General features: G+C 36.2%; 1 protein-coding gene across 1 annotated transcript in view; it reads left to right on the top strand.

Moving 5' to 3' along the window:
• The window catches only part of PDHX (pyruvate dehydrogenase complex component X), a 40,266-nt gene extending 29,867 nt beyond the window's left edge, over positions 1-10,399 (top strand). Inside the window, exons 9-11 of the mRNA XM_068684637.1 lie at positions 1,148-1,306; positions 6,618-6,682; positions 8,691-10,399. Coding sequence (XP_068540738.1) covers positions 1,148-1,306; positions 6,618-6,682; positions 8,691-8,955 — 489 coding nt within the window. The 3' untranslated portion in view covers positions 8,956-10,399. The remainder of the gene's footprint in view (positions 1-1,147; positions 1,307-6,617; positions 6,683-8,690) is intronic.
• Positions 10,400-25,305: the final 14,906 nt, after the last annotated feature.

Genomic DNA, 25,305 nt, shown 5'->3' on the forward strand with positions numbered 1-25,305 from the left:
TTTAGTATTGTACTTAATGGTTCAGGAGTTATACCCATAATGCTGAAGTGACAAGTTACCCCTTTTCTTATGTTAGAGAATAAAAACTAGAACAAAAAAAAATGTGAGTTCCTATACACAGACTGGATTACTTTTATTTGGTTTTTATACTTGATTTTTTTCTTCCTTTTTTTCCATTAAATAAATTATGTGATAGTGTTAGTTAGTGTCTTCATGAATGAAGCTTAGCTCTGTGTACCTCCCATAACTTTTTTTCTGGAATATCTTCTGCACTGTGGTGTCAGTTTTCAATTTCCTAATCCCGAGTTTCATTAAGGTTACTCAATACTAATCTTGGACTTACTGGAAATAGCACCTTCACAGTATCTCTGATCAGTGACCTGAGACTACACCTATATGTTGGTTTGTTATTTTTCTTTTCCCCTGAGCTGCTCCGGCTTTATATGATAAACTCACAAAAAATCATTAAACATATTAGTAAATATTATTTGAATTTTAATTGGAGGTCTTTGCAGAAAGATTTCTGATGCATTTTAGGAGAACTTCATCCCAATAACAATGAGTGTACCCGCAGCATATTCCTCTTTTAGCTTTATTTGTTGAGGGTAAGGTTTGAGACAAAACTGGAAAAGAACACACGGGTATAGTAAGATCTGTTTTCTATGCTTTTAAAGTCAATATCCTGTGAATTATTTGGGGGGAGAAATTACAATGCTTTGTGGTTCTTGTGTTCTGGGTGTCTGTAAGGTGGTGCCAGTGACTCCTGAAGGAATTCAGAGGCTTTTGATAATTTGTTAGTTCTCTAGTAGCACAAAAAGAAATCTTCTGGGTCCCCTGCCATTGTTTATTTTGGTTCCTGGAGTATGTATTCATGCTTTTTGTCAAAGTAAGTTTAAATCAAGCTAATCATGTAAATCTATTCTTAGAGCTTTACAGTGATTTTATTATTTTTTTGTCCTGCTTGTAGCAGTCCTGATGACAGGTGTGACCTGATCTTTTGCCTTCATTTACAAGCAGCAGTCTGTGATGCACTAATTAATTTGGTGAATGCCTGTATCATGCTATGTGTCTTAAAGGATTTTCCTTTTTCTTGATAATTGATTGCACCATTGTTCTTCTACCAGCTGTCTTTTTTTTTTTTCCCTAGCAAATGCCAGATGTGAACGCAACCTGGGATGGAGAAGGCTGCAGGCAGCTGCAGTCCATTGACATTTCTATTGCTGTGGCAACAGACCGAGGTCTCATTACACCGATCATAAAAGATGTTGCTGCCAAGGGAATACAGGAAATTGCTGCCTCTGCAAAGGTAGGACTTCAATGTACAGCAGGCTGAGAAATAAAATAACTATGTAGTTTCTTGTAGTGAAAAATGTAGCATGACACATCAATAAAAAAGAAAAGCATTTTCAAAATGGATCTAAAGCTGTTTCAGTATTTCTTAGAGTTAATTATTAATTACTATTAATTTTACAACTTACTTTATTGAACAACGACTTACTGTGCAACTAAACAACATGATGGCTAGCTAGCCTGTTTGAAAAATAAAACTGTACAGACTTCTGCATTTTGATGCCATCAATGTATTTCTCTAATTCTTATGAGGTAATATTGATTTCTGTAGTATTTTCAATTTTAGTTTTGAGATTGTTTTGTTTTCCTACCTTTCCCAGAAATGTGTTTGTAGCTGCTCGTGTTACATTCTGTGTAGTTACATTATGGCACTTATTACTTTCTGCAACTTCTCATACTGAGAATGTCACCCCAAAGGAAACATTAAACTCCTCTTACAAACAAGCAGTATGGTGTGCATAGGCCAGATGCCAACTGGTGACTTGAATCCGTGGCAATTTTTTGCCAGCCATAGTGGAAGTGTTTTGTGGCAGGCAAAACCACAATGAATGATGAAATGCTCTAACCTGAGCTTTTCTTTGTCATTTAATGTGTGCTAATGTAAGGCTTGCAGTATCTGGAGAATATAGTGAAGGTAGCTGCTAGGGCATGAAAGTGTCCTAAAACAAGACAGAAGCTATTCTTTATAAATTTTTGTCTTTTACTGAAAACTACAGAAATCATGACAGTCTGCATAAGCAGAAGGGAACAACTAACAGAGTTGTAACAAAAAAAAGACTTGTCATCACACAAAATGTTCTGAATAAGATGTCTTTTAGATTTTCTGGTTAGTATGACTTGTTTCATGTTCCACATGTTGTGAAAGTAAATCATTTCACTAATATTCTAGCCAGCCAATGAGGAAGGTCAGCTGAGATTGTTCAATTACTTTGTGATTAGTGATAGAATGGCAAGAAGGAAAACATTATTAGAAGTGAAATATAGGATATGCTTCAGTTTTCATCCCCGGTATGTTAATACTGTGACACAGTATTGCAAACCTTTCTTACCAAAAATTGTGTTCCACAGCTCCCACAATTAAAGCGTACTCGTGCATTATGTTTAATAGGCTATGATAAAGTAAGCATTTCAATTTCCCTTTCATTTCAAATGGAATGCGTGTAACATTAGGTCACAACTACTCTGTACAAAAGCCATTGAGTCAGACAGATTGCAGGTATCCACGCCAACAAAATTTTGCTCCTCAACCTCACTGAATTATTGAAACAAATATGTACCCCTCACACAAGCACATGCTCTGAAGGTACAAACTATGAAACTGTATCTGTTTCTCCACCAGTTTTCCTGTATTTTGGCAGCTGTTTTCTTTGTGAAAGTTGCCTACGCATCTCCTGTTGCATGTTAAATCTAACTTTTTTCCAGGTCATGTGCATCCTAGTACCATATTTTCATCACTTGAGTAATGCAATTGCACATATGTATCATGCTCATACACACTCTATTTTGTGAACACAATTCCTGTGGCTATTAACTCCTAGTTCAATAATTATTTAGAGATGAAGAAAAGCCTAAAATAAAGTTAAATGTATCCATTTAACTTTTAAATTCATAGAAAATGTGTCATAGTTTTTAAAACTTGGTCTAAGCTTGAATTACTTAGTGGTTGATTCATAAGAAGGAGATTTCCTTAAGCTTCTTGCTGTTTAGTTTTAAGGTGAAGGCATTGCAATTGTTGGACTACTGTGGCCTTTTATGATCCTTGCCTGGAAGCTGTTTAGAAATGTACATAGGGAAGACAGTTGTTTACCTTGACCAGCAGTGTCGTGGATGTTACTGTCCATCTACGGGTTGGGTTTGTCTCACAAAATGGTTCAAGAAGATGTGCCAAGATTTTATTTCTTGTGGAAAATACCCATCAATAGAATTAAGCAGTCTGTTTATTTCACTTGGTTAAAACTGATAAAAGCGACTGTCATAAGTGGAAACTATGATGGAATTGACTTCTTCTTGTTTGCATGTGGGTGGAGGATAAACTAGCTTGGATAAACTTTGGCACAGATAATGAATTGCTGAGTAGTTATAGATGTGACATGGATTAATCCCTTTTTGTGCTGTAATATAACTTTTCATACATAGTATGAAGTAGTAGTATTCCACTAGGAGCTCTTATATCGCTGATCTCTGTTGGATCCCGTGGCAAGTATAATAGTTGTTTTATAATTTCCAGACATTGTACAGATGTACATTGGTAAAAACAAAGGTATGAACACCTTAGAAGGAATTTCAGTGATTATTATATTAATGCTTATGAAGCTCTCTGTAGGGAAATGCTGTAGAAACGCAGATTTTAAATAAACAGAATAATTGCATCCACAGTTAAGTTCACAGTCAGAGTTTCTTCCATGTTTGCTGTTGAGGATCAAGCCTCACTGGAGAAAACTGAACTGCCTTTCATAACTAGCAAAGGTTATTTAAAAATAGAAATAGTTGTACATACCTTGCTTATAAGCTATTTAAAAAAAAATAAATCACTGTTCATTACATAAAAGCAATTATAACTTTTTTTTGTATCTGTAGTTTTAAAAACATTGAAGTAATTGGTAACAAGATGTCTTCATGGTTATTTCATTTTTATTTTTTAATATATTACTTTTAAGTTGACACCTAAACAACATTTTTGTGTATATAAAAAGCTTTTCTTGCTAGTCATAGTAGAACAGCAATACCTTTTTTAGTCTTTATTTTAAAGAGGATGTCCCATTGGAATTGCTGAGATTTTAAGGTAGATTGTATTTAAATTCTGTTTTATGAACTACTTTATCACTTAAGTTTCCATTGCCTAGCACTAGTGCTTGAGACTAACTTTTAAGGTCTCCAAACTATTTAGTAATTCAATAGGGATTGCCTGCTGAAAAGAAGTGAATATATACAAATATATATATATATATCATGCTTTTATGAAGTCACTGATTCAATTTAGTTGACTAAAGGCAACTTGGCATGGGTGAGCATGGGTTTATTTTTGGTTTATATTTTATTTATATTTTGAGAATATTCAGGTAACCACCACACCAAAAAACACACGATGTTTGTAGACACCTGGAATTATTACAGTTTTGTAGCACTGGGATAGAAAACTCTTGTTTGATCAGGCTAGTAGTTCTAGTGATAAAAGAATTAACTAGATAATGCTGTTTCCCAGGGTTTTTGTAGGAGTGCTTTAGTTCAGTGTAGTTTTTACCTGGGTAGATGGACAATGTTTTCTTCAGAGCTTGTTTTGGAGACTAGGAAAACATTTCTGTATATCCTTGGAAAACATCTAGGATTTTTGAGAAAACATGGAAAATCCATAAACAGCAGAAGGGGAAGGTTTTTTCTGGAAAAAAAAATCATGTTGACAGAAGAGAGGGGTCTTGGAAATGGCATGGAAAATTCCTAGAAAGCCCACTGGGGGAAGGGAGGAGGACTCCTAAAAATCCTGCGGAAAATGCCTGGAAAGCAGTTGGAAAACTGGAGAGCAGAGAGGAATTTCTTTGAAATTCATTGTGGGGAAGAATTCCTTGAAAAAAGGGCAGTGAGGGTTCATAGAAATGACCTCTTGGGATGGTGCTATTCATAGAAAGTATATGTGATTCTTGGAAAGCACATCTGTGGGAGAGAGGGTTCCTAAAGAGCACTTTAAAAGTCTCTAGAAAACACAGATACTCCTGGAGAGCACTTGATAGGATATCCATGGAAAGCATGTAGAAAATCTGTAGAATGGAGAGGGAACGATTTCCAGAAATCAGGCTTTTTTATTTAAAAAAAAAAAAAGAAGGTACATGGGGCAGAAAGGTAAATTCCTGGAAAGAAGGGTGATTCCTAGAAAGAATGTAGAAAAAATCATAGAAAGCAGCAGTAGAACTCCTAAAAAGGAAGTAGAAAATTCCTAGAAAACAGAGGGGATTCCTGGAATCTTTTTCCCCAACAAAGTTTCATAGATGTTATATATTACTTTTTTTTGTGAGGTGATAATCAGGCTCTTTTTTTTCCATTCACTTCCACTTGTATTTCCCTAACATAATTAAATGCTTGGAAACTCTAATTGTTGTTATTTTGCACAGAAGGAGGAAAATGCAGAGACTGTTGCTTTTATCAGTCTTCCCCAGTAACTGATATCTAAGCCTACTTCTCTGACTGTGCTTTTGGAAGAGTTTATTTTAGTATTATGCTGTTGTAATGCTGGAACGGTCACAACTTGACATTCTCCATGCACTTTTCCACCTGCAGAATAAGTATATTACACGCCAAAAGCACTAAATGTATTGCATGTGAATTGGATAGATTTGCCTGTTCTGTATATTCCCACGTCAGTCTATGCTGTCATTTGAAGAGCTCCAACTTTGGAAAAGATTGCTACTAATGGAGAAGTCACCCTGCACATTTCCAGTCACCACTTTTCCATTGGATTCTGTACAAAAGTGTAGGAACAGCTTGCTGGCTTGAGTAACTGGCTCGTGATCCACTTATGGGTGCCATTTCTTTTGGGCTCCACACAGTCCTCTCCTCCTGATGTGACGCGTACTCCAAGAATTACTCGTCTGGTAGACTGGTAGACCTTAGACTGCTTCTGTCTAAGGAGTCCACTAAGCTAGAAACATGCTAGGGGATGCATAGTGTACTTTATGATCTTATCACCTTAGAACATGGTATGAATTTCTTGGGTCATGTTTTAAAGAAAACTCTTCTGGAGAGTTTCTTCTCTTGTGTTTAGAAGCAGAAAAGTCTCGTGGATGAAATGGAGGTTGCAGGAAGGGCAGTCTTACTTACGTTGAACATGGCTGAATACTTAGCTGAAAGAATTATGTTTTCTCTCCATCTAATAGCAAGTTCTGTAGTGATACCTGACAATTTCTTAAACCAAATATGTTGAGGGGAATACAGTGAATTTGTCTCATCAGTATATTGCTAGATATTCCTGTTATATAAAAACACTGTGGTTCCTTTGTGAAAACTGAAGCAAAGCTCATAAGGTGAGAGAACAGCTTTTATTGCGATAGGCGATATAGTTGAGAAAATGAAGTTTTGTGTCCTAGTCTTTTTTGTCAAATCATTGCACCTACAACAACAACATTGCTGAAATGCTCACCACAATCCAAAAGCAGACGACTTTTTCTTGTGGCTGTATGGTACTTACAACGTCTCGCTGAAGTAAAAAGAATGAAACTCTTATGACACTTTAATTTCTTTCCTTGTTCCTCATCTTTTTCTTATTTCATTTTCCTTAGGCTCTAGCAAAGAAAGCAAGAGATGGAAAGCTGCTACCTGAAGAGTACCAGGGAGGATCTTTTAGGTAACATTCTCTAGCAGTGTTTAATATAAGCAGTGTGGTTTCAGAACTGCTATATTCTCAGCCATTTTACTATGTATTAACGTGTTACCTTTTAAAATCTTGATTCATTTAGGATGAAACTCCGTTGGGATAATTATGAGGGCTAAGCCTAGGCTGAATGTCATGTATTGGGGGAAAGTATTATCTTGGTACTGGTTTTCAACAAGTCTATTTCATCAGAGCCTGCTATGATTCAGGCTTTGCATTTTTTTTTGATGAATTCAGGTTTTTCACACCAAGACTGTTCCGACTTTTGTATTTGCACCTAGTTTTTTGAATTTGCAGAAGAAAGGTTTTTTGCTTGTTTTTCTTTAATTTCATCATTTAATTAGGAGAATGCATAGATAATAGTTTTTGAAATAAATATTTAAAAAAGAGTTCTTTGTCAGAGGTAGCACAGCATACAGTAATGCACTGTTTGTCTGAATTCATCTAGAAGAATGTCTCTAGAGGGGTAACAAGTGCTATAGCAAAGTTGTGGTGTTAACTCTTGCAATTTGCTTTTAACTGAAACATCAAAACCAGAGCACATAGAAAAAATATTAAATATATGCTACTATTTAAAATCTATTAAGTGAAGTGTTTCTTGCCAAACAGCATCATCAAGGAACATTTTTTGTTAAACAAATTTTAGCTTACCTCTCTTTTTGTCAGTTTTTAAAAGTTAAGTCTGAATGATCATCATTAATATTCTTATCTTCTATAATGGAATAATTGTGATGAGAATACTGCTAAAAATGACACTTCTGCAGAAATACTGCCGTAATATATAGCAGAGTGTGCCTGGGCTGCACCTGTCTTGAATAAGTGGCTGTGTCATGCTGGAGGAGTGGTCATAAAATTTGTAGACCTTTCAGTATAAAAAGATTATGTAAATGCAACAGTGGAGGCACAGATGTCGTCTTAAACACAAATGGCCCATGAGAGAATAACAGATTATCTTTTTCTACTTCTTGCAATAACTTTAACAGAAGGAGAAGATGGTAGGCCAACTTTCTCTGGTGAACAGTCTATCACAAGAGTCCAGCCCTCCCTTATGTACCACTTCCCAGCTGGTGATACAGACAAAGTTTTCAAGAAAGAAAGGCATGATAAGGCTTTTCTGTGCCTGAGTGACAATCTAAATGCCCAAAACATACTGTTTGGCTATTGTAACTTGAAGTTGTGAGGTTTGATCTAAAAGTCATTTGGCTTAGAATAGGCATAGGCAAAGTTTTATGTGAAGGTATCACTTTCCTGTCAGCCCTATTTATGAAGGTAAGCTTGTCTGCTTTCTGCATTTTTAGCATTTGTCTTTCTATTCTTACTTTTTTTCTGTACTCTGAAGACATTGTTTTTGAAACAGGCCATTATGGGCCCACAAATATCGTTTTAAAATGTTATCGTATGGGGACTGTGTAGTTCTCATGTTATGTTAGATGAATTTCCTTATCTTGGTCAGCTTTTGCCCAACAATTTACAGAAGATAGTAGGCACACTTACAATTAAAACACTATGGTTTATATTTCAAGGGAAGGTAACTTTTTATTTTTTTAATCTGTGATTAGAGCTCCAGTGACAGAAATTACACGAGTTGTTTTATTTTGGTAGCTTTCTGGTATCTTGCAATACATCCAGTGCTTCCTTGGAGATGATGCGTTTATCTGCCCAAAGGAACTTTGGATGTTACTGTGTATTCCCAGGCAGCAAAAGTGTTGCAACTGCTTTTGTGATCATTGTGTGTAATGTAATGATGAATTCCTTTAAGGAAATAGGACTCTAGAAAAAGGTGTATTAGTTATAATTAAAAAATCCCAGGTCTCAGAGTCTGAATATGCCCAACTGGAATCCAGTTCAGATCTTTTCAGTGAGTTAATGGGTTTGGCCTTCAGAAAGAAATTAGCTCACAGTAGTCATTGGATATAGATTTCCTTCTTCTAGGAGATGTCATTTCTGACATTACTGATAACTCTTTTTCTTTTTCATTTAGTATCTCCAATCTGGGCATGTTTGGCATCAACGATTTCACTGCAGTCATAAACCCTCCACAGGCCTGCATCCTAGCTGTGGGTCGAGCAAGACCAGAGCTCAAGGTTGTGGAAGATGAAGAAGGGAATGAGAAGCTTAAGCAGCATCAACTCATGACAGTGACTCTTTCAAGTGATGGTCGTGTGGTAGATGATGAACTGGCTTCAAAGTTTCTGGAGACCTTGAAAGCAAACCTTGAGAATCCAATACGACTTGCCTTGTGTTAAACTCGGTGAAGATTGCTTCCTGTTTTGACAACACAGAGAGCTCTGTTACAGAAAAACACCCCCAAGTACATTACGGGGGAGTAAATAGTGTGAGATAGACAGTTAAAATATTTAATTTATTGAATTAATATGAAAAACTGTTAATTTTCATGCTTTTAGTCATTTCCAATGATCAGGTTTTATATTGTAAAGCTAAAAGACTTCAAAGTTAACATACCACATTTCTTTAAACATTTAGTACTAATAGGGCATAATGTTTGCATAGAAAAGTCAATCTCTGTAAAAGAAAGCTTAAGAAAACTTAACAAAATTTAAAAGGGAGTGAGGTGCTTCATTTAAGGGCTAAATATCTAGCTTTTATAGCGAGGTAAGTAAGAGTTAGAATTGAGCAATTTGCTGCTATGACTCCTGATCAATACTGAGGTTGTGGAGTAGCTAATTTGTATCGCTGCAGTAGTTTTTCAGTTTGAAAAATACTTGTCTGGCATGTTGCACCATTCAAATAAGGTTGAAGTAAGGTTCATAAGCTTTTGACAGAAATTTCAGTGGATTTCTTCATAAGAGCAAAAAAGTTATAAACTAAAAAAAGTTAGGGTTTGGTTTCATTCTTTACTACAAGCTGCACTGAGGGAAAAATGTGAGAGACTAAATTAGATCAGAAAAAAAAATAATTTTCAGAATATGAAATAATTCTGATAGAATCCACAGCTGATCTCATTAAAGCACACTTAAAGTGTAGCTGTATCTATTTTTTTTCAGTATTTTAAGACTACTGCTTCTTATGCATTGAGATAAGTGCAGAGATGACAATGAACTTATCAGAATAAATGTATTCTCTGGAAATGATGAAATCTCAGCTTCATTGATTTCAGTTTTTGGTGTTACCAGTATCTGGGGAAAACAGAGCAACAATTAATTAGTAACAGGTTTTCTTTGGCTTAATTTGAAAAAAAATAATTATTGCCTTTAAACTTGCCCCAACTCAAATTTCTTCTTCAGTACCACAAAATATGAAAAATACTGTTTTCAGGTGTTCTGTGATACACTGTGGTTAGCTTAAAAAACAAGTTATTTGTGCCAGCAATATTATGATGAAAACCCGGTGTTGATCTTGTAATCTCACAGAGGTTGCAGTATGAAAGGTCAAATTTTGGACGCTGAAAATTTGCTCATTAATGTTGTTCTTTGAATGGATAGATTAAAGATGTAAATACAAAGTGTTTCGTCATTTGTTGTATATTGAATTGTAACTTGGAGTCATAAATACAGTGGCCTGAAGTTTAAATGAACAGAAATTGATTGTTCTTTCTTCCTGTATATGAATATGGAACCATGAGTTTGAATGAATGCATGTGAGTACGGAACCATCTAAAGTATGAATTTGTAATGAAACAATTGTGTTTACAGGACCTGGTGAAAATATAAATTCAGTTAAATTCTGGGAGTTTGTCTAATTCTGTTTTTTATAAGTACTATTTTTTTTTAAGATTCAGAGGACTTGTTGAGCTGCTGCCATAATTAAAAAAGCTAATTACAAGAGAAAAACTTTTAGTTAATACTGAGCTGACAGTTTTCATTACATGAATTTTTTTCTTTAGCTTGTTCTAATACAATAAATTTCATGAACTATTAATAGTAAAGAGAGAACAAACTTTTGATTACTAAGTTCAGTTTACTGCATAATAATGGTAATCTACTGGTATTTCCAGGAGTTTTTCACTCAAATTATATTCACAATTGCATGCTTAAGACTTATTTGCAGTTTTAAGTTGTTGACCATGAATTGTTCCGAAGTTGTCTATTAATCCCATAGTACTTTCAAGGGGGTAGGAGGGAACCATAATATATTGTACTTAATGGGTTTTCATTTGTTTGTGTAGCTTCATCTGCACAAGAAAGCTTGAAGGCTAATTTAAAATCTGATATAGTGATCTTCATTTTTGTACTAGGTACTCTGTAGTGTTGGTGTGTGCTCCCCAGCTTTTGTGTATTCTGCTCTCTGGCTGACTAGCGAAGGGCTGCAGGACTGATTTGTATACACAACTACAGTTTTGTGTGTCTGCTTGTGTTCATGTAGGGCAAGTCAGCGTATTTTACTTAATGCTTTTTTGGAGCCACTGAAAGGCAGTGTTGCATATATGTACTGCGTTTATCATGCTGTCTCATTCATGTGGGTGCTAATACTTGCCCTATTTAACACAAACACGTGTTAAGACAATGCAACTTTGTCTCAGTTCAAAAGTTGCAAGGGTTTAATTAACCTGTAGACAGTCTCTCAGCAAGGCAAAAAAAAAAAAAAAAAAAAAGCTTTAAATCTGTTTTCTTTATATCTGCCTGCTTGCCAACATTGTCATTTGACAGAAAAACAGATGTATGTGATGTGTCAGTCATCAGCCTGTGAAGGACCTCTCTACAATTCAATCATGTTGTGATAGCAGTCAGATCCCCCCAAAATGCCTCTCCTCAAGTAATTGTACCATTTGGTAACACCTACAGTTTTAGCAGAAGTTGCTCATATGGATTAAAATAAAACAATGAATATCCTTGTGGAGAATTCAGGGGTTTGGGAATGGGTGCAATGACTAAAATGGACCTGAAAGCGAAGCATATGAAACAGTTATGCTTACATTGAAGTGAGTTGAAGTAAAAATTTCATGTATAAAAAATATTTTTTTTGTTCTTTAAAATGATATCTGTTAACATCTCTTTTACATGCCTAAGCAAGAAATACCAGGAACACATATAACTTCTTGAAAAATTAAAACACTAACAAAATTTGATGACTGTGCTGTTGTCTGCTAGAAATATCTGCCTTTAAGATATGCTTGTTGAAAATTGCTTTCTTCATGTAATTTTCCTTGAAATAGGTGTAGTTAGGAAAACTAGGAGGTAGTGGTATTTGACAAGTCATGAACTATATGTGTAAGGTTTCAATCCCTAATTATGCTCTCAGAATCTCTGACTTTGGGGGATATTTTTTTTCCTGCAGTATATTCCTTCTAAAATAAAATTTCTGGAATTAGTCTTCCGAACATTATCCCTGAAAGAACCTCACTCATCACAAAGTGAATGTACCTATTTCCACCTAATCCTTTTGTCCACATGTTCATCTCCATTCATACAAAATAGACGCTTTCATTTCAACTAGAGATTAGTCCCATTGGATACAACAATTTGAAAGTTGATCAGCAAGCTACAAATGTGACAAAGCCAGAATACGTGCTTTTATGCACTGCATTGTACAGCAAGCTGCATTTTGATTGCGTTAAAAGTTGGTCATTTCAGAACGAAACTGCATTTGGAGGAAACTAATGCAGAATCACTAAAGCTAAGTGTCATGTTTGACATATATTTCCTATGCAATAGGCTGTGCCATAAAGTGAAAGAAAATAAAGTTGCCTTTAGGATTAGTCATCTGATTAGTTTTATTGTGGTAAAGTGTAGTTTTTTTAAAAAAATTACTTGTTTTTTCTCATGATTTCTATTTTTTTAGTCTTTTCATGGATTATTTCAGACCATAAATACTTTTTTCCTCTCTATAGTCCATTGAAAATTTTGTACATTGTTGTAATTTCCTTGAGAACAATGGAAATAAAATATAGTGAATAATGGTTGCACAATGACCAGTGTCAATTGGATTGGTGGGTTGGTGATTTTTCCATCTGATGTGCACGTTGCAAGCCCCTATCAGTACAACTTAGGTTATCCTAGCAGTTTCAGTTATGGGTTAATCACAGTAAGGAAAACAATTTATTTGTATCCTTTACTAAAAATGGGGAAGATCTTGAGCAGCCACTGGGGATCTTAATTTCCGCCATTTCTGCTACGGATGGTTTTGTTCTTGTTTTTATTGAGAAGAATTTTGGTGTCACTAACAGACAACCCAGTATCTTTTACAACCACTCCACTTCAAGAATGTGAAAAGCTGTATCATGGAGCTAAAAACATTGCATAGGAAAAGGAGTGGTTGATGCAGCAAACATGACCATAAACAATTTTAAAAGCTTTGGTGACTGAAAAACATCCCAATGTTGTCTTGTGGCAGAAGGAAGCCATATTACGAGGAATCATCTTGCCAGTGAGGCAATTCTCTGTAAGCAAGCAAGCAAGTCGGCTATGTAACGCTACAAGATGTATAGGTTACTGAACCTAGCAGGTCTTTTTATGACTTTTTTTTTTTTAAACCTTACTGTTTTTATCTCTGTTTTTATCCAGGTATCTTGGGTCTGCATTTTTGGTAATGATTTTTTTCCCCGTTCCTAAAATGTAGAAGTATTGTCTTAAGAATTCACAGCGATGCACGTCATTGACTTGCTTATCAAGGAATGCTGTATCTATGTGTTCAAAACCCTCTTTGATCTGTTTCCAGACCCAATATAGTCCATACAACTGTGTAAGCTAGCAAAGAATGCAGGAGATGGATAGTTGTGACAGACAGGCTCTCTTCTGGTATTCAGCCAAGCTGCCCCTTCCTGTAAGCCACAAAGCTGTACGTTGTGGTAGTGCTAGATAAAGAGCAAGAATTCTTTGAAACAGGTAGTAGTGGTGATTTTATCTGCAGGTTAATGCACGCAATGTTCCTCTGTCACACACAGTTGGGTGAGCCTATACAACTTCAATTCAGGATTGTAAATTGATGTTCATCATTGATGCAAGTCAGGTACTGTTTTTAGAAGGAAACTTTTAGGGGTCAGACCACATGGGGAATTATAATGGAACTGCTTAATTGTATGAGAGTGATTCCCAATAGTGTAGTGCAGCAAGGGACTATCCTTCATAGTATTAGGCCACATAAAACTACTGTTCAGTTACCTGTTCAAATTGAGCTTATATTTGATTATTTTTATTGCTGCAAGGTCATTCACTACATCATTGTACCAGTTACTCTAGCAATCTGAGTAATTTGTTGTCTTCCCCATATGTAGGTAAAATATAGGTAATATTTCAAATATATAAATATTTCATATATATAAAATATAGGTAATATTTCAATTTACATTCTATACTATCTATACCACTTCCATGTTATGGAAGGGCTGTTTTAAGTCTCCTGATCATGTCTGACTTGCCTTCTTAACTGGTAAGTCTGGTTCATGCTATTTAGAGAATGTTTGGGTTTTTGGTTTTGTTTGTTTGTTTTGTTTTGTTGTTTCCCAAGGCTTTGAAATATAATATCCTTCATTACTACTTATGAAGTACTGCAGCACAACTAGTAAAATCTAACTAGCTGTCCACATGCTCTCAATTTTCTAAGTTTTCTAGATCAGGAGAAATATTCATTTAGTGCAATAGTGCACCGTGGATCAGAAATAAGTAGCTGTTAATTTCCTTCACCCTGAAGGTTGCTAATGAGAAGTCGAGCAGTATAATTCAGGAAGTATCCTAGCACCTACAATTTTTTATACTCCAATATCTTTGTGGCCTGCTGTTTGTATTTCATTTCATTTTTTTTTTTTTAATTTAAATAAGGATTGAATATCATGTGAATAGTCACAAAGCATAATGCATTTGCAGAAAAGAGAGAAAAAAATATGGTTGTTCAGTGTGTGTTCTTTTATATGGTTATTATGATAATGTTTTTTTCATTATCCTTGAAGTTTCCAAATACTGGTTAAAAAAAATGATGGTCCAGTCAGTGTTTCGGTAACCCTTTCTGAGTATCTCGAAAGTTGTTCTGTTAGTCTTTGCATTCTGGGTTAAGCGTTAGAAACCTATAACGTGATTTTTTTTTTTCTTTAATTCAGATGAGTAGATATTGTTTAATTCAGATGAGTAGATATTGTTCTTGCAGAAGGAGGATATATAAAATAAGCCTAACAGTGGTTTCAGAATGCAATAAAAATGAGCAGTGATGCAGTAGCTTTAAAGGATATAGAGAAAATCTTCAGTGTCTCCTACTAGTTCCCTTTCTGCCTATGTTAATGTAGCATGAAAAATCAATTTTGTAGTTTGACAGCCAAGCATGTGAGGTGGACTTTTTAATCTATATATTTTATATATTTTAATATATTATATGTAATATTATAAATAACATAAATAATATATAATATAAACTTTTATTTCATAAATTGTCAGAAATGTGCATATTTATGCAAAGTTCCTTTCCAGGAAGGTGTGTTAATCAGCATGTTCATCTTTGTAAGTGTAGCTGTTCACTGAATTGTTCTTCAAAAACAGGAATCAAGGAGGCTCATTAATAATTGAAATAGTAAATTTTGTATGTGGGAAGAAGCGTTTAATCCCAGAGAATTGGGACATTTGGGAAGAAGATTAGGAAGAGATAGTAAAAACTTGCAGTAAAAAGGTTTGTGTGGAAATTGAAACAAAGGACAGTAACTAGTAAAGAATAGTAATAAATAAATAAATAAATAAACAAATAAAAGGGAATGGGAAATCAAGGAAATGAGTAATATCCAAAACAAAGATGTTTTAAAGAAAGCCTCCTTGGGTGCATATTGGCACATTCGAAAGATATTGTTAGAACTGGGGCACAGAAAGCAAGAGGACTTTCACTAAGTATTGCAATCAATGGTGGCCAATGTATAAACTAAATGGCCACTTTATGGATCAATCGACTATAACACTACCTTGCAATTATTGTTGTTTTTGAGGAGAAAAGGAAAATAGGATGAAATGTCTTATACTGATATGTTGTTCCAGCATCTTAGAGGGAAAAGGAGTGGAATTAAGTTGGCCCCTGACTGAGCTTTTGGTGTTGGCATGAGAAAAGTACAGGCTGGAGAAAGATAAAGGATTGGTTAAAAGAATTGATGAAGGTGTTAGAGGTGTGGCATATAGGATTTTGCAGAGCTGTTTGAAGTTGAATGAGCAGGGAAAGAAGATGTAGGAATATTAATAGTTCTGCCTCAACAGGAGGCTGTGATCTCAAAATCACTGGTGTGAGCCCTTTGGGGCAGAGGGACCATGATGGGTCCGAGAGAGTTGTCATGGAAACAGGAAAGCAGTTAACCCTTAAAACAACCTGAGTTTATGAGTGAGCTCAGATTGCCAATGGGACCACTCAGGGAGCTGTTGACAATTGCATTCGCCTTACAGACCCCACACTGAGACTATAGTCACCCTGGAAATAATGAACGGTAAATATCAAAATCTGGTTAAATTGGGAATTGAGAATCTGTTCCAACAAGATCCAAAAGAAACCCCTATCAAATTTTTGGACAGACTATGAAATGCAATGGAAAACAAAACAAAACAAATGAAACTGGACAAAATAGGGGCTAAATTAGAACAAGAAAAACGGACACTGCCAGACAGGCGAGAGATATTGCCAAAAGCTTATGCGAAGCAAATATTGGGACATTTGCATGCACAAACACATTGGGGTAAAAGGCACTAAGTGATCATTTACTAAAACAATTTGGTTGCATTGTTATTTTTTGTTTGTTTGTTTGTTTGTTGTTGTTGTTTTTTTTTTAATAGCAAAGCAAATTACACAACGTTGCTTAACTTGTCAGAAGATAAAGTGTTTCAACAAGCAGCCAAGGGAGGGGGAAAAAAAAAAAAAAACAGCTTATAGGCCTTTTGAGAAAGTACAAGTTGATTTCACTGAATTGCCCAAGGGAGGGAGGATAAAATATCTATTGGTATTACTAGATCATTTAACACAATGGGTAGAAGCTTATCCCGTAGCATGAGCTATGGCACAAATGGTGGTAAAAATTCTATTAGAACACCTGATACCTAGATATGGGATAATCCAGTACATTGATTCTGATCAGGGCACACACTTTACTTCTAAAATAATAAAATTATTATGTCAATCATTATGTATTCAGTGGGAATACCATACTCCGTGGCACCCACAAAGTTCAGGGAAAGTAGAAAGACTGAATCAAACAATAAAACAACAATTGGCTAAATTAATGATTGAGACACAAATGCCCTGGACGAGATGCTTACCATTGGCACTTTTAAACATAAGAACTAAACCATACAGTGAGACTGGATTATCACCATATGAAATGTTATGTGGTATGCCTTCTTCTCAAGGGATGCCTCTAGGGAACAATGTAGTTGAGGATCATAGCATCCAGAAATGTATAATTATTATTGGAAGGAGATTACAAGAGCTAAGAGAAATTGGAATGATGGCTCAAACACCACCTTTAGGATTTGCTGTTCGTAATATACAACCAGGAGACAAGGTCTTAATAAACACCTGGAGGGAAGAATCATCGAACCCCCGATGGGAGGGATCGTACCTTTTTTTACTTACTACCTCACAGCAGAAAGGGGTTGGACCCACGCATCCAGAATAAAAGGACCTGCTGGAGAGGAGCTCTGAGGAGAAGGACCTAGGGGTCCTGGTGGATGACAGGTTGACCATGAGCCAGCACTGTGCCCCTGTGGCTAATGGCATCCTGGCATGCATTAAAAGGAGCGTGGCCAGCAGGTCAAGGGAGGTGATCCTCCCCCTCTACTCTGCCCTGGTCAGGCCTCACCTGGAGTCCTGTGTCCAGTTCTGGGCTCCCCGGTACAAGAAAGACAGGGATCTCCTGGAAAGAGTCCAGCGGAGGGCCACAAAGATGATACGAGGCCTGGAGCATCTTCCCTATGAAGAAAGGCTGAGAGACCTGGGTCTGTTCAGCCTGGAGAAGAGAAGAGTGAGAGGGGTTCTCATCAGTGTATATAAATATCTGAGGTATGGGGGACAGAAGGATGTAGCCAACCTCTTCTCAGTGGTTTGTGGGGATAGGACAAGGGGCAATGGCTGCAAGTTAGAGCACAGGAAGTTCCGCACTGACATGCGGAAGAACTTCTCCACAGTGAGGGTGACGGAGCACTGGGACAGGCTGCCCAGGGAGGTTGTGGAGTCTCCTTCTCTGGAGATATTCAAGGCCTGTCTGGATGCCTACCTGGGCAGCCTGCTCTGACGAACCTGCTTTGGCAGGGGGGTTGGACCCGATGATCTTTCGAGGTCACTTCCAACCCCTACAGTTCTGTGATACTGATGTATTCCTTACTGGTGGATTTGCTTGATATAAGCCTTGATGGTGCTGCTATTTTCTGTTATTTCAGTCAAGGACTCATTTTGAAGCGAAAACTGAAATACACAAAGGCCAGCAGAGGGCAGACAGAGCAGGCTGGTTTTCTGAGAGTCTGGCTCTGTTAAGGTCTGCAAATAATCACTAAACTATTTTAGTACATAGGTGTGCTTGAATTTAAAGTTTAGCTTGATGATTCAGTGTTTGGTTTTGAAGTGTTTTGGAAAGCACCTGACGCAAATAAAAAAGGAATAGTAAATACTAACGTGCCTTGGTCTGTTGGAATTAAGATTAGGCAGAAACCGTGGTAGCTGTATGGCATTTCCTGTGGAACAGGATGTTGTATTCCAGTTGTCCTTAAAACGTTGAAGGCATAGTGAGCAGATTCCGTTACATCAGCATGGCAATTACATCCATAGTAGATTAAACAGAGGAAAAACTGTTCCAAACTTTAGTTGAAAGTACCTTTCAATATGTCCTTAGTTAAGAATAAGATGTAAAGTTGCATGCTCCCATAATTTCTTCCTTTGTAATCATGCTTGAGTAAAGCAGTCAGATGTCCACAATAATTTGCTGGTGATTTGTAGAAACATGCTAGCTAGTAAGTGTCCCAGGAATCAAGGAGATTCAGGAGAAGGTAAATGTGTTAATTAAACCAGGACACAAAACATTAACTGGAGGATTGGAGTTTTAGTTAAGGAGATTTTGTAAATTACTCACCTTGTATTCCCTTTGACGTCAGTTTTGCTTTGACTTGACAGTATCAAGGTAGATAGTTATTCAGATACAATAACCATATTGTTCTTCACTCTCTCCATAATGATTGTCCTGGCAAGCTAAACATTTGTGTCATTACCAGAAATGACTAGCTGGAAAATGACAGACTTTTCTGTTTGTTCATTACCTGTACTAAGGACGATGATTCATGCTATGTCAATAAATACCTTTGTTTATCTCCTTGAAGATTAGAGATCAAGAGAAGATTCTTTTTTATACTTTAAAAAGTTCCTTTCCTGCGGCCTAGAGTTAGATAAGAAGAAAGGACAGCTGTGATCCTTTTTATTTTTGTTCTCAGTTGTATGAAAAATATATTCAATTGTTAGTGCAGTAGATATTCTCTCTTCTAAAGCTTCATGATTTTTGCATTGTCTGTGTAACATTATAGGGTGCTGTTCACTTCACTTTGAAGGGATTCAAGCAATTGAATCTTACAGGATACACTCTGTTAACCTAGTTCATCTACTAATTCCTAATTCAGATGCTTTTCTTATGAAGATTTAAGTAGTTGTGTTTTATTATGCAGCTTTGGTGCACTTCAAATTTCTTCCCTGCCAAATAAATTACAAACTTAAATGCCCACGAAGGCTGTCTGTTAGCCATGTGGAGACTCAGAGTTGCTGTCAGATCCCAATTGTCATTAGCAGCATGCTCTGATATTCTCTCTGTCTCAGCAGATAACATCACTCTGTTTCCTCTTCTTTGTATGGAAAATAGGAGCAATAATGGGTCTTCTGGCTGATGGAGGAATTTGCATCGTCTTCTGAAACTCTTCTTAGCCTTCCAAAATGTAAGACTTCTGGCTCAAAGTTCAACTTTCAGCCACGTGTGATGAGTGTAACACATTGCTTATGCATTTTCTCATAGTTCCAAGGACTCTAGAACACCTTTACTATTCACTTCATAGTATAAGCACTACACAGATTCAAATGAAAATAACTTTCACACTGTTCCTTTAAAAAAACAAAACAAACAAACAAACAAACAAACAAAAAACAAGTAGGGAAGTTATCTACAGGTTTATTTTGGAATCAGTTCTCAAATTGGTTGTGCTTACAGGACATTATCAGATGTGGTAACAACTTGCATTTTCCTGTTGATTGATACAAAAGCTGCATCTTTTTCAGGTGGATTAGGAGTCCTGTCCATTCTTATTTTGAGCCTGATCTGGTTTTCATAGTCTTCAAAGCAGGTGATGTCTTGCTTAAACTCATAACAAGTGCTAATGATGCTGAGCAACTTCCAGCTTGGAATGGAAGAGAAATTTTTGAATGTGCTATACTATCCTAGACAGTGCTCTAAGGCACCTCCTCATCTGCTTTTCCTATATATTTGTATGCTGTCAGGCTTCAACCACTCTGGAATCTGCAGAGGAAGACCCCAAACAAAGGGTGTAAAGGTGCTCTTACTGAAATAAGCAAAGCTTATAAAGAAATATGACCATCTCCTCTTACAAACATTTTGTTCAACACCAGTGTCTTGCCACGGTGCACCTAGTTTCATTGACTGTGAGCTGAAGGACAGACTTGTAGTTTTACCATAAGAGACCTGTGTTAAGACTGCTGTTTTAAAACAAGTCAGCTTCTCCCAGCTGCCTGTTGCTGTGACAGCAGCGTTAATCATTACTTTGTGACACACTTGGGTGTATTGAAGGGAAGAATGATACATATGAAGGTCAATACTCACTGTTTACCCAGAGGTTATCAATTTCAGCTTTAGCAATAGCACTGATGTTGCTATGATTTCACAAAACTAAGTTGACCTATCAGAAGTGTCTTAAGTTATATCCATGTGGCTTAAATATTGGTTGTGATCTTGACCCTAGAAAGAGAGGGGTATTTTGCCAAAGAATGCACACTGTCAGGAAGGCATCCTTTATGTTGGAAGATCGTTCGTTGTGTAGGGTAGAGGAGGTGAAAGAAAGTCATAAGATAGTTGTCTTTGTCATCTGTATTTGGTCATCTTTCTTTGTATAGCATAGGATCTCTATTTTATTATCAAGGAATGCTTGGATATTTGAAGCCATAAAGCATAAGCAGGTGATCTCTGCCCATGTGATTATCTTTAGTAAATTCCTAGAGAAACATAACTTAATAAGTTTGAAGTCCATAACACACTTATGAAAGTGACTTTTACTTCTTGGCCACCCTTTTTAAGCATGTGTGTGTATCACGTGTGTGTGCATGTGCAAGTGTGCATCTGTGTGTGCTGAGACAGACTGGTAGAGAGAGCCAGTCTCACTACTGCTTAACAAATGTGTTTGAAAACCTTTTGGGTTTGGGCTGCAGGATGAGCATAGACAGGCTTCTGAGCTTCCCTGCTGAGCCTTCAACTTTTCTACTTTAGTGCGTGTGTGAGAGAATGTATGTGTATGGGTACAACACTGGAGCAGGCCTGAGAGAAACCTGCCCTGATTACATTTGAAGAAAATAATTGCAACATTGCATCTCTTGCTCAAACAGAAGCGATGAGACAGTTGATAGTTGGGAGCAGATACTCTTGGCTGAGAGATATACCCTGAAGAATCTATGAGGCAATCTGTAAGAAGGCGGCTTTCCCTTATGCATAGCTCATCATGGTATTTCGGACTGACATATAAACTTGGCAGGGAGGGGACAGGGAAGTCTTGTATTCTTGTTTGAGTGTAAGGTGTCTAGTGCTCTTGGAGATTTTTAAAACATTTAATTTTGTTTAAAATATGTACAAAAAGCAATCAACTAACCAAACAAAAACTGCAACTGTTATAGTGGACTTTACTACGTTAATTGATCAATCTATTAATCCATAAAGGGCAGTCTAGAAGATCTCAAGGGACTAGGGCTGATTTGGGTTTAGCCTTGGCAATTATTTCCTCTGTCCTAAGCCTCAGTCGTATTAATTTTTATGCTGTTTAATGTAGTCCTTGTCTGTTTGTGGGTGTGCTCTATATCTGATTACCAATTTACTTGTAATTTCAGATTTGAGCAGACAGGCATCAATACCTCAGGAAATACCAGCTTTTTAACAAAAATATTCTCTAGCTTTAGTAGTGGGTAATACTTAATCTAATGACACAAATTTGTCTACCTAATGACAGAAAGCAAGAGATTAGTGCAGGAAAATAGTAACTTTGCTTGGAACAGTCAAAAGAACTCTGGATTCTTGCATAACTAGATGCTATTGTTTTAATACTTTGTTGTTGTTATTCTTTTTTTCAGGTTAATTAAACATGGGAAATTTTAGCTCTGCCTTGTAAATGAGAAGCAGAAAAAGCCCAAATGAGAGGGAATTATCATACCAACCATGAGTTCTAATTGCAAACTCTAGAATATGTTCTTCTGACTCTGGAATTTTTAGGGGGTTCTGAAATTTTTGTGATGTTGAAAAGAAATATTTGCATGTGTTTAACTATTATTCTTGTGGTTAGCTTGAATGCTTGACTGACTTTTATATGCAAACATCAGATTAAGCAATTATAGATTGTAATTCTAAGTAGTGTTTTCTTAAGGCATGCAACCGCTAAACATATTTTCTAGGATAAATCCCCATCTCACCTATGATAAGAAATGTCAAGAAGAACCTTCTTCTAGGCTTTCAAAAAGGTGAGAAGAACATCTCATCTTCTTTTCTTTTACTCCATTGTGGTTTTTGTTGTTGTTGTAGTTTTTGATGTTGCCTAACCCCCCTCCCATTTAAGATTAGTTTCAATGTATTGGAAGAATTAGTGGTTTAATCTACCAAAACCACTTCTAAGTAGACTGGCATTTTCACAGAACTATGGAGGTATATCTGTAGTTAAAATTACTTTTGCTAGTATTAATATGAATATTTCAAAAAATGTTAATTTGCATAAAAAGCAAAGCATATTCAGATGGGAAACTTCAACTTTTGTCGAAGTCTGTGAGGACTTAAACTGTATTGGAGTTAAATTTTTAAAGACTTCCTGAATATTCTTTCATCGGTAACTGTTTTCCTGCTTATATGTGAACAGAATCCAGAGTCATAAAATGGGAATGCTACTGGGACTGTCCACAAAGGTGCTAAGAGACTAAAAACATTAAAGTAGTGTCTCCAACAACATCTTGAAAAGCTGAAGTTTGCTTCCAGTGATACTGAAATGTCAATGAGGGAGGCACGTGGTGATTCGTGTTCATGTGTCTCAGGCACTTGGTCTCATCTCTTTCAAACTGTTGTACTATGAGAAGACAAAGAAAACAATTTACAATACAACAGAAAGCTGAAGCACCTAGTTTAGCTACCTGGAGATATTATGAAGACTCCAGAGATTACAGGTGAGAAATCTTACAAAAAGGTTAGATTTTCATTTTCCTTGTAATGAATTCAACATTTTAAGCTAATTGTTTCTCCACTACAGTAAATTCAACAGGACAGGATATTCCAGAAACAGAACTTAATCTGACGGTTGTAGAGATGTTCTAGAGAGTCCTTGTTCATCTTTGTTAGAAAGAAGTTTTGAAATCTCAGACACATTGTGAATCATATGCTTCAGAAAAAAACAAAAACAAAAACCACAGCTCTGTTGCCTCCTCTCCTGTGAGCTTGTTTCCATCCTTTCTCATTTGTTAGCTCTTCTTTCTCCTTCATCTTGCAATTGGCTTCGAATAATCCCTGCTACTAATGCTTCTCCATGACCTGTCTTCTGGTTTTACCAGTCCCATGTCAGGAACTGTTTGGTAGATGTCTTCACAGCTTTTGCAAGAGGTGAAAAATAGAGGCTTTGAGTAAGAAATCTATGAATATCATAGATATATGATATTCATATACGTATGAATATATATGTATGCATATGTATGATACAATATATATTCTGGATATAATATATATTTGTGAATATTGTAATCACTTACCTACCTCAGTAAACTCCTGAAATGGTTTCTTTTGAGTTAACTAGTGAAAGCCTGTGAAGCAAGAGGAAGTATTATAATTAAGATTACTTTATTTGCTCATTTGTAAATCGTTCACTACTCATTGTAATCCAGCAGGATTTACCACCGTTTCAAAAGAATTCCTTTTCCACCTCTAAACTGTTTTAATTCTTTGGGATTCACTAAAGTAGGCCTCATTAATTTAAATTGCACTCTTTTTTTAGCATTTAGAACAGGGTACCTGTTGCCAAATCACTCTGTTAGAAGCTGTTTACTGAGGATATGTAAAATGCACCATTGCTGAAGCTAATATGATTTATAATTTGCTTTTATGTCTTTAATTATATTTTTCCCCCACATTACGTGTTGGGACCGTGGTGGCCTTTTACAAGTGGTTTAAACAAAAGGAAGGAAGCTAAAGCAAAAAGGGACAGTAGCTGCCCGTTTGGAGTAGCAGCTAGAGGCCAGGTGGCATAGCCAAAGTGTCTAAAATAACTCAGGCTTGTGTGTAAATGACTGACTCTCATCACTGAGTAAGCATGGAGAGAAACTAGTATTAGGTTTTGGCTTACCGATTCTTATTTCCCTAGAGAATGAGCATAAATGATTTTTGAATGAACTTTAATTGAATGTTTGGCTTTCTTTTTTGAAGGTACCTTTTGTGCTCTCACTACAGTGTATGATATAAAAAGAATACTGTCTTCCTTAGGCTTGGAGACTTGTTTCTAACATCTCCAGATGTGTATGTCCCAGAGACAGAGGTATGTGTGGTACTCACAACCCTTAGAACTGCCACGTTCCTGGCAGAGAGCTGCTTCATGCACAGGTCAGGAATCAGCATGCAAGCCACTTTCAATATGAGAAGCAAGGATTTGCTGAAGAATGGCTCAATTTGATTAGTTTTCCGATAGATTTCAAATCACTTACAGCAGTGAAATGAAGTTCAATGAAATAGATACAGCAGGAAAGATACACTTTAATCTTCACTTTTGATTAAATCTGACTCAATCTTCAGCATCAACTCCTGTTATCTATAATTTGGAAACTTAGATTATGAATCAAAGAGAAGGAAAGTCCTGTCTAGTAATTCCTGGCACAAAGCTAAATGCTTGCTGATCACTTGAGTTTTAAGTATAGGTTTCCTGAAAACTCTAAACTACAAGTAGAGTCTCACCCCATACTTCCAAGGATCGCCTGCTTATCAGGTGCTTACCAAGTGATTTATTGAGGCATGAGAAAGAAAATACAGAATCTTTTTTAAATCCAGAACTTGAAAAAAAATGTAATAATTGCTCCTAAAACTGGGTAAGATGTTTGCAAATGATAAATTAAAAGTGTGTTCTGATTTCATATCAAATGCATCCAACTACAAAGACAACTGGTCTCCCTTGTTTTGTGTTTAGAGCAGATGTAAAAATTTAGTGCTCCTCAGGATAACTTCATTACCTAGTAAATAATATGAAATATAGTTGCTTTTTCTATATACATGTATTTGCATCTTTTAAATCAAAAAACATTTAACCTAGATTAAAAAAAAAAAAAAAAAAAAAAAAAAAGAGAGAGAGAAAAGAAAAAGAAAAGCCTTCTTCTGTTATAAGGTTATGTACTTTTCTGAGCATACCTTAATTTCAAAAGCAACCTAACAATAACTTGGTAGGCATCTCCTAAGTCCTTTGCAAGTACAAAATGAAACAAGAATGTTC

The sequence above is a fragment of the Anas acuta genome, chromosome 5 (assembly GCF_963932015.1).
Source record: "Anas acuta chromosome 5, bAnaAcu1.1, whole genome shotgun sequence".
Lineage (NCBI taxonomy): Eukaryota > Metazoa > Chordata > Aves > Anseriformes > Anatidae > Anas > Anas acuta.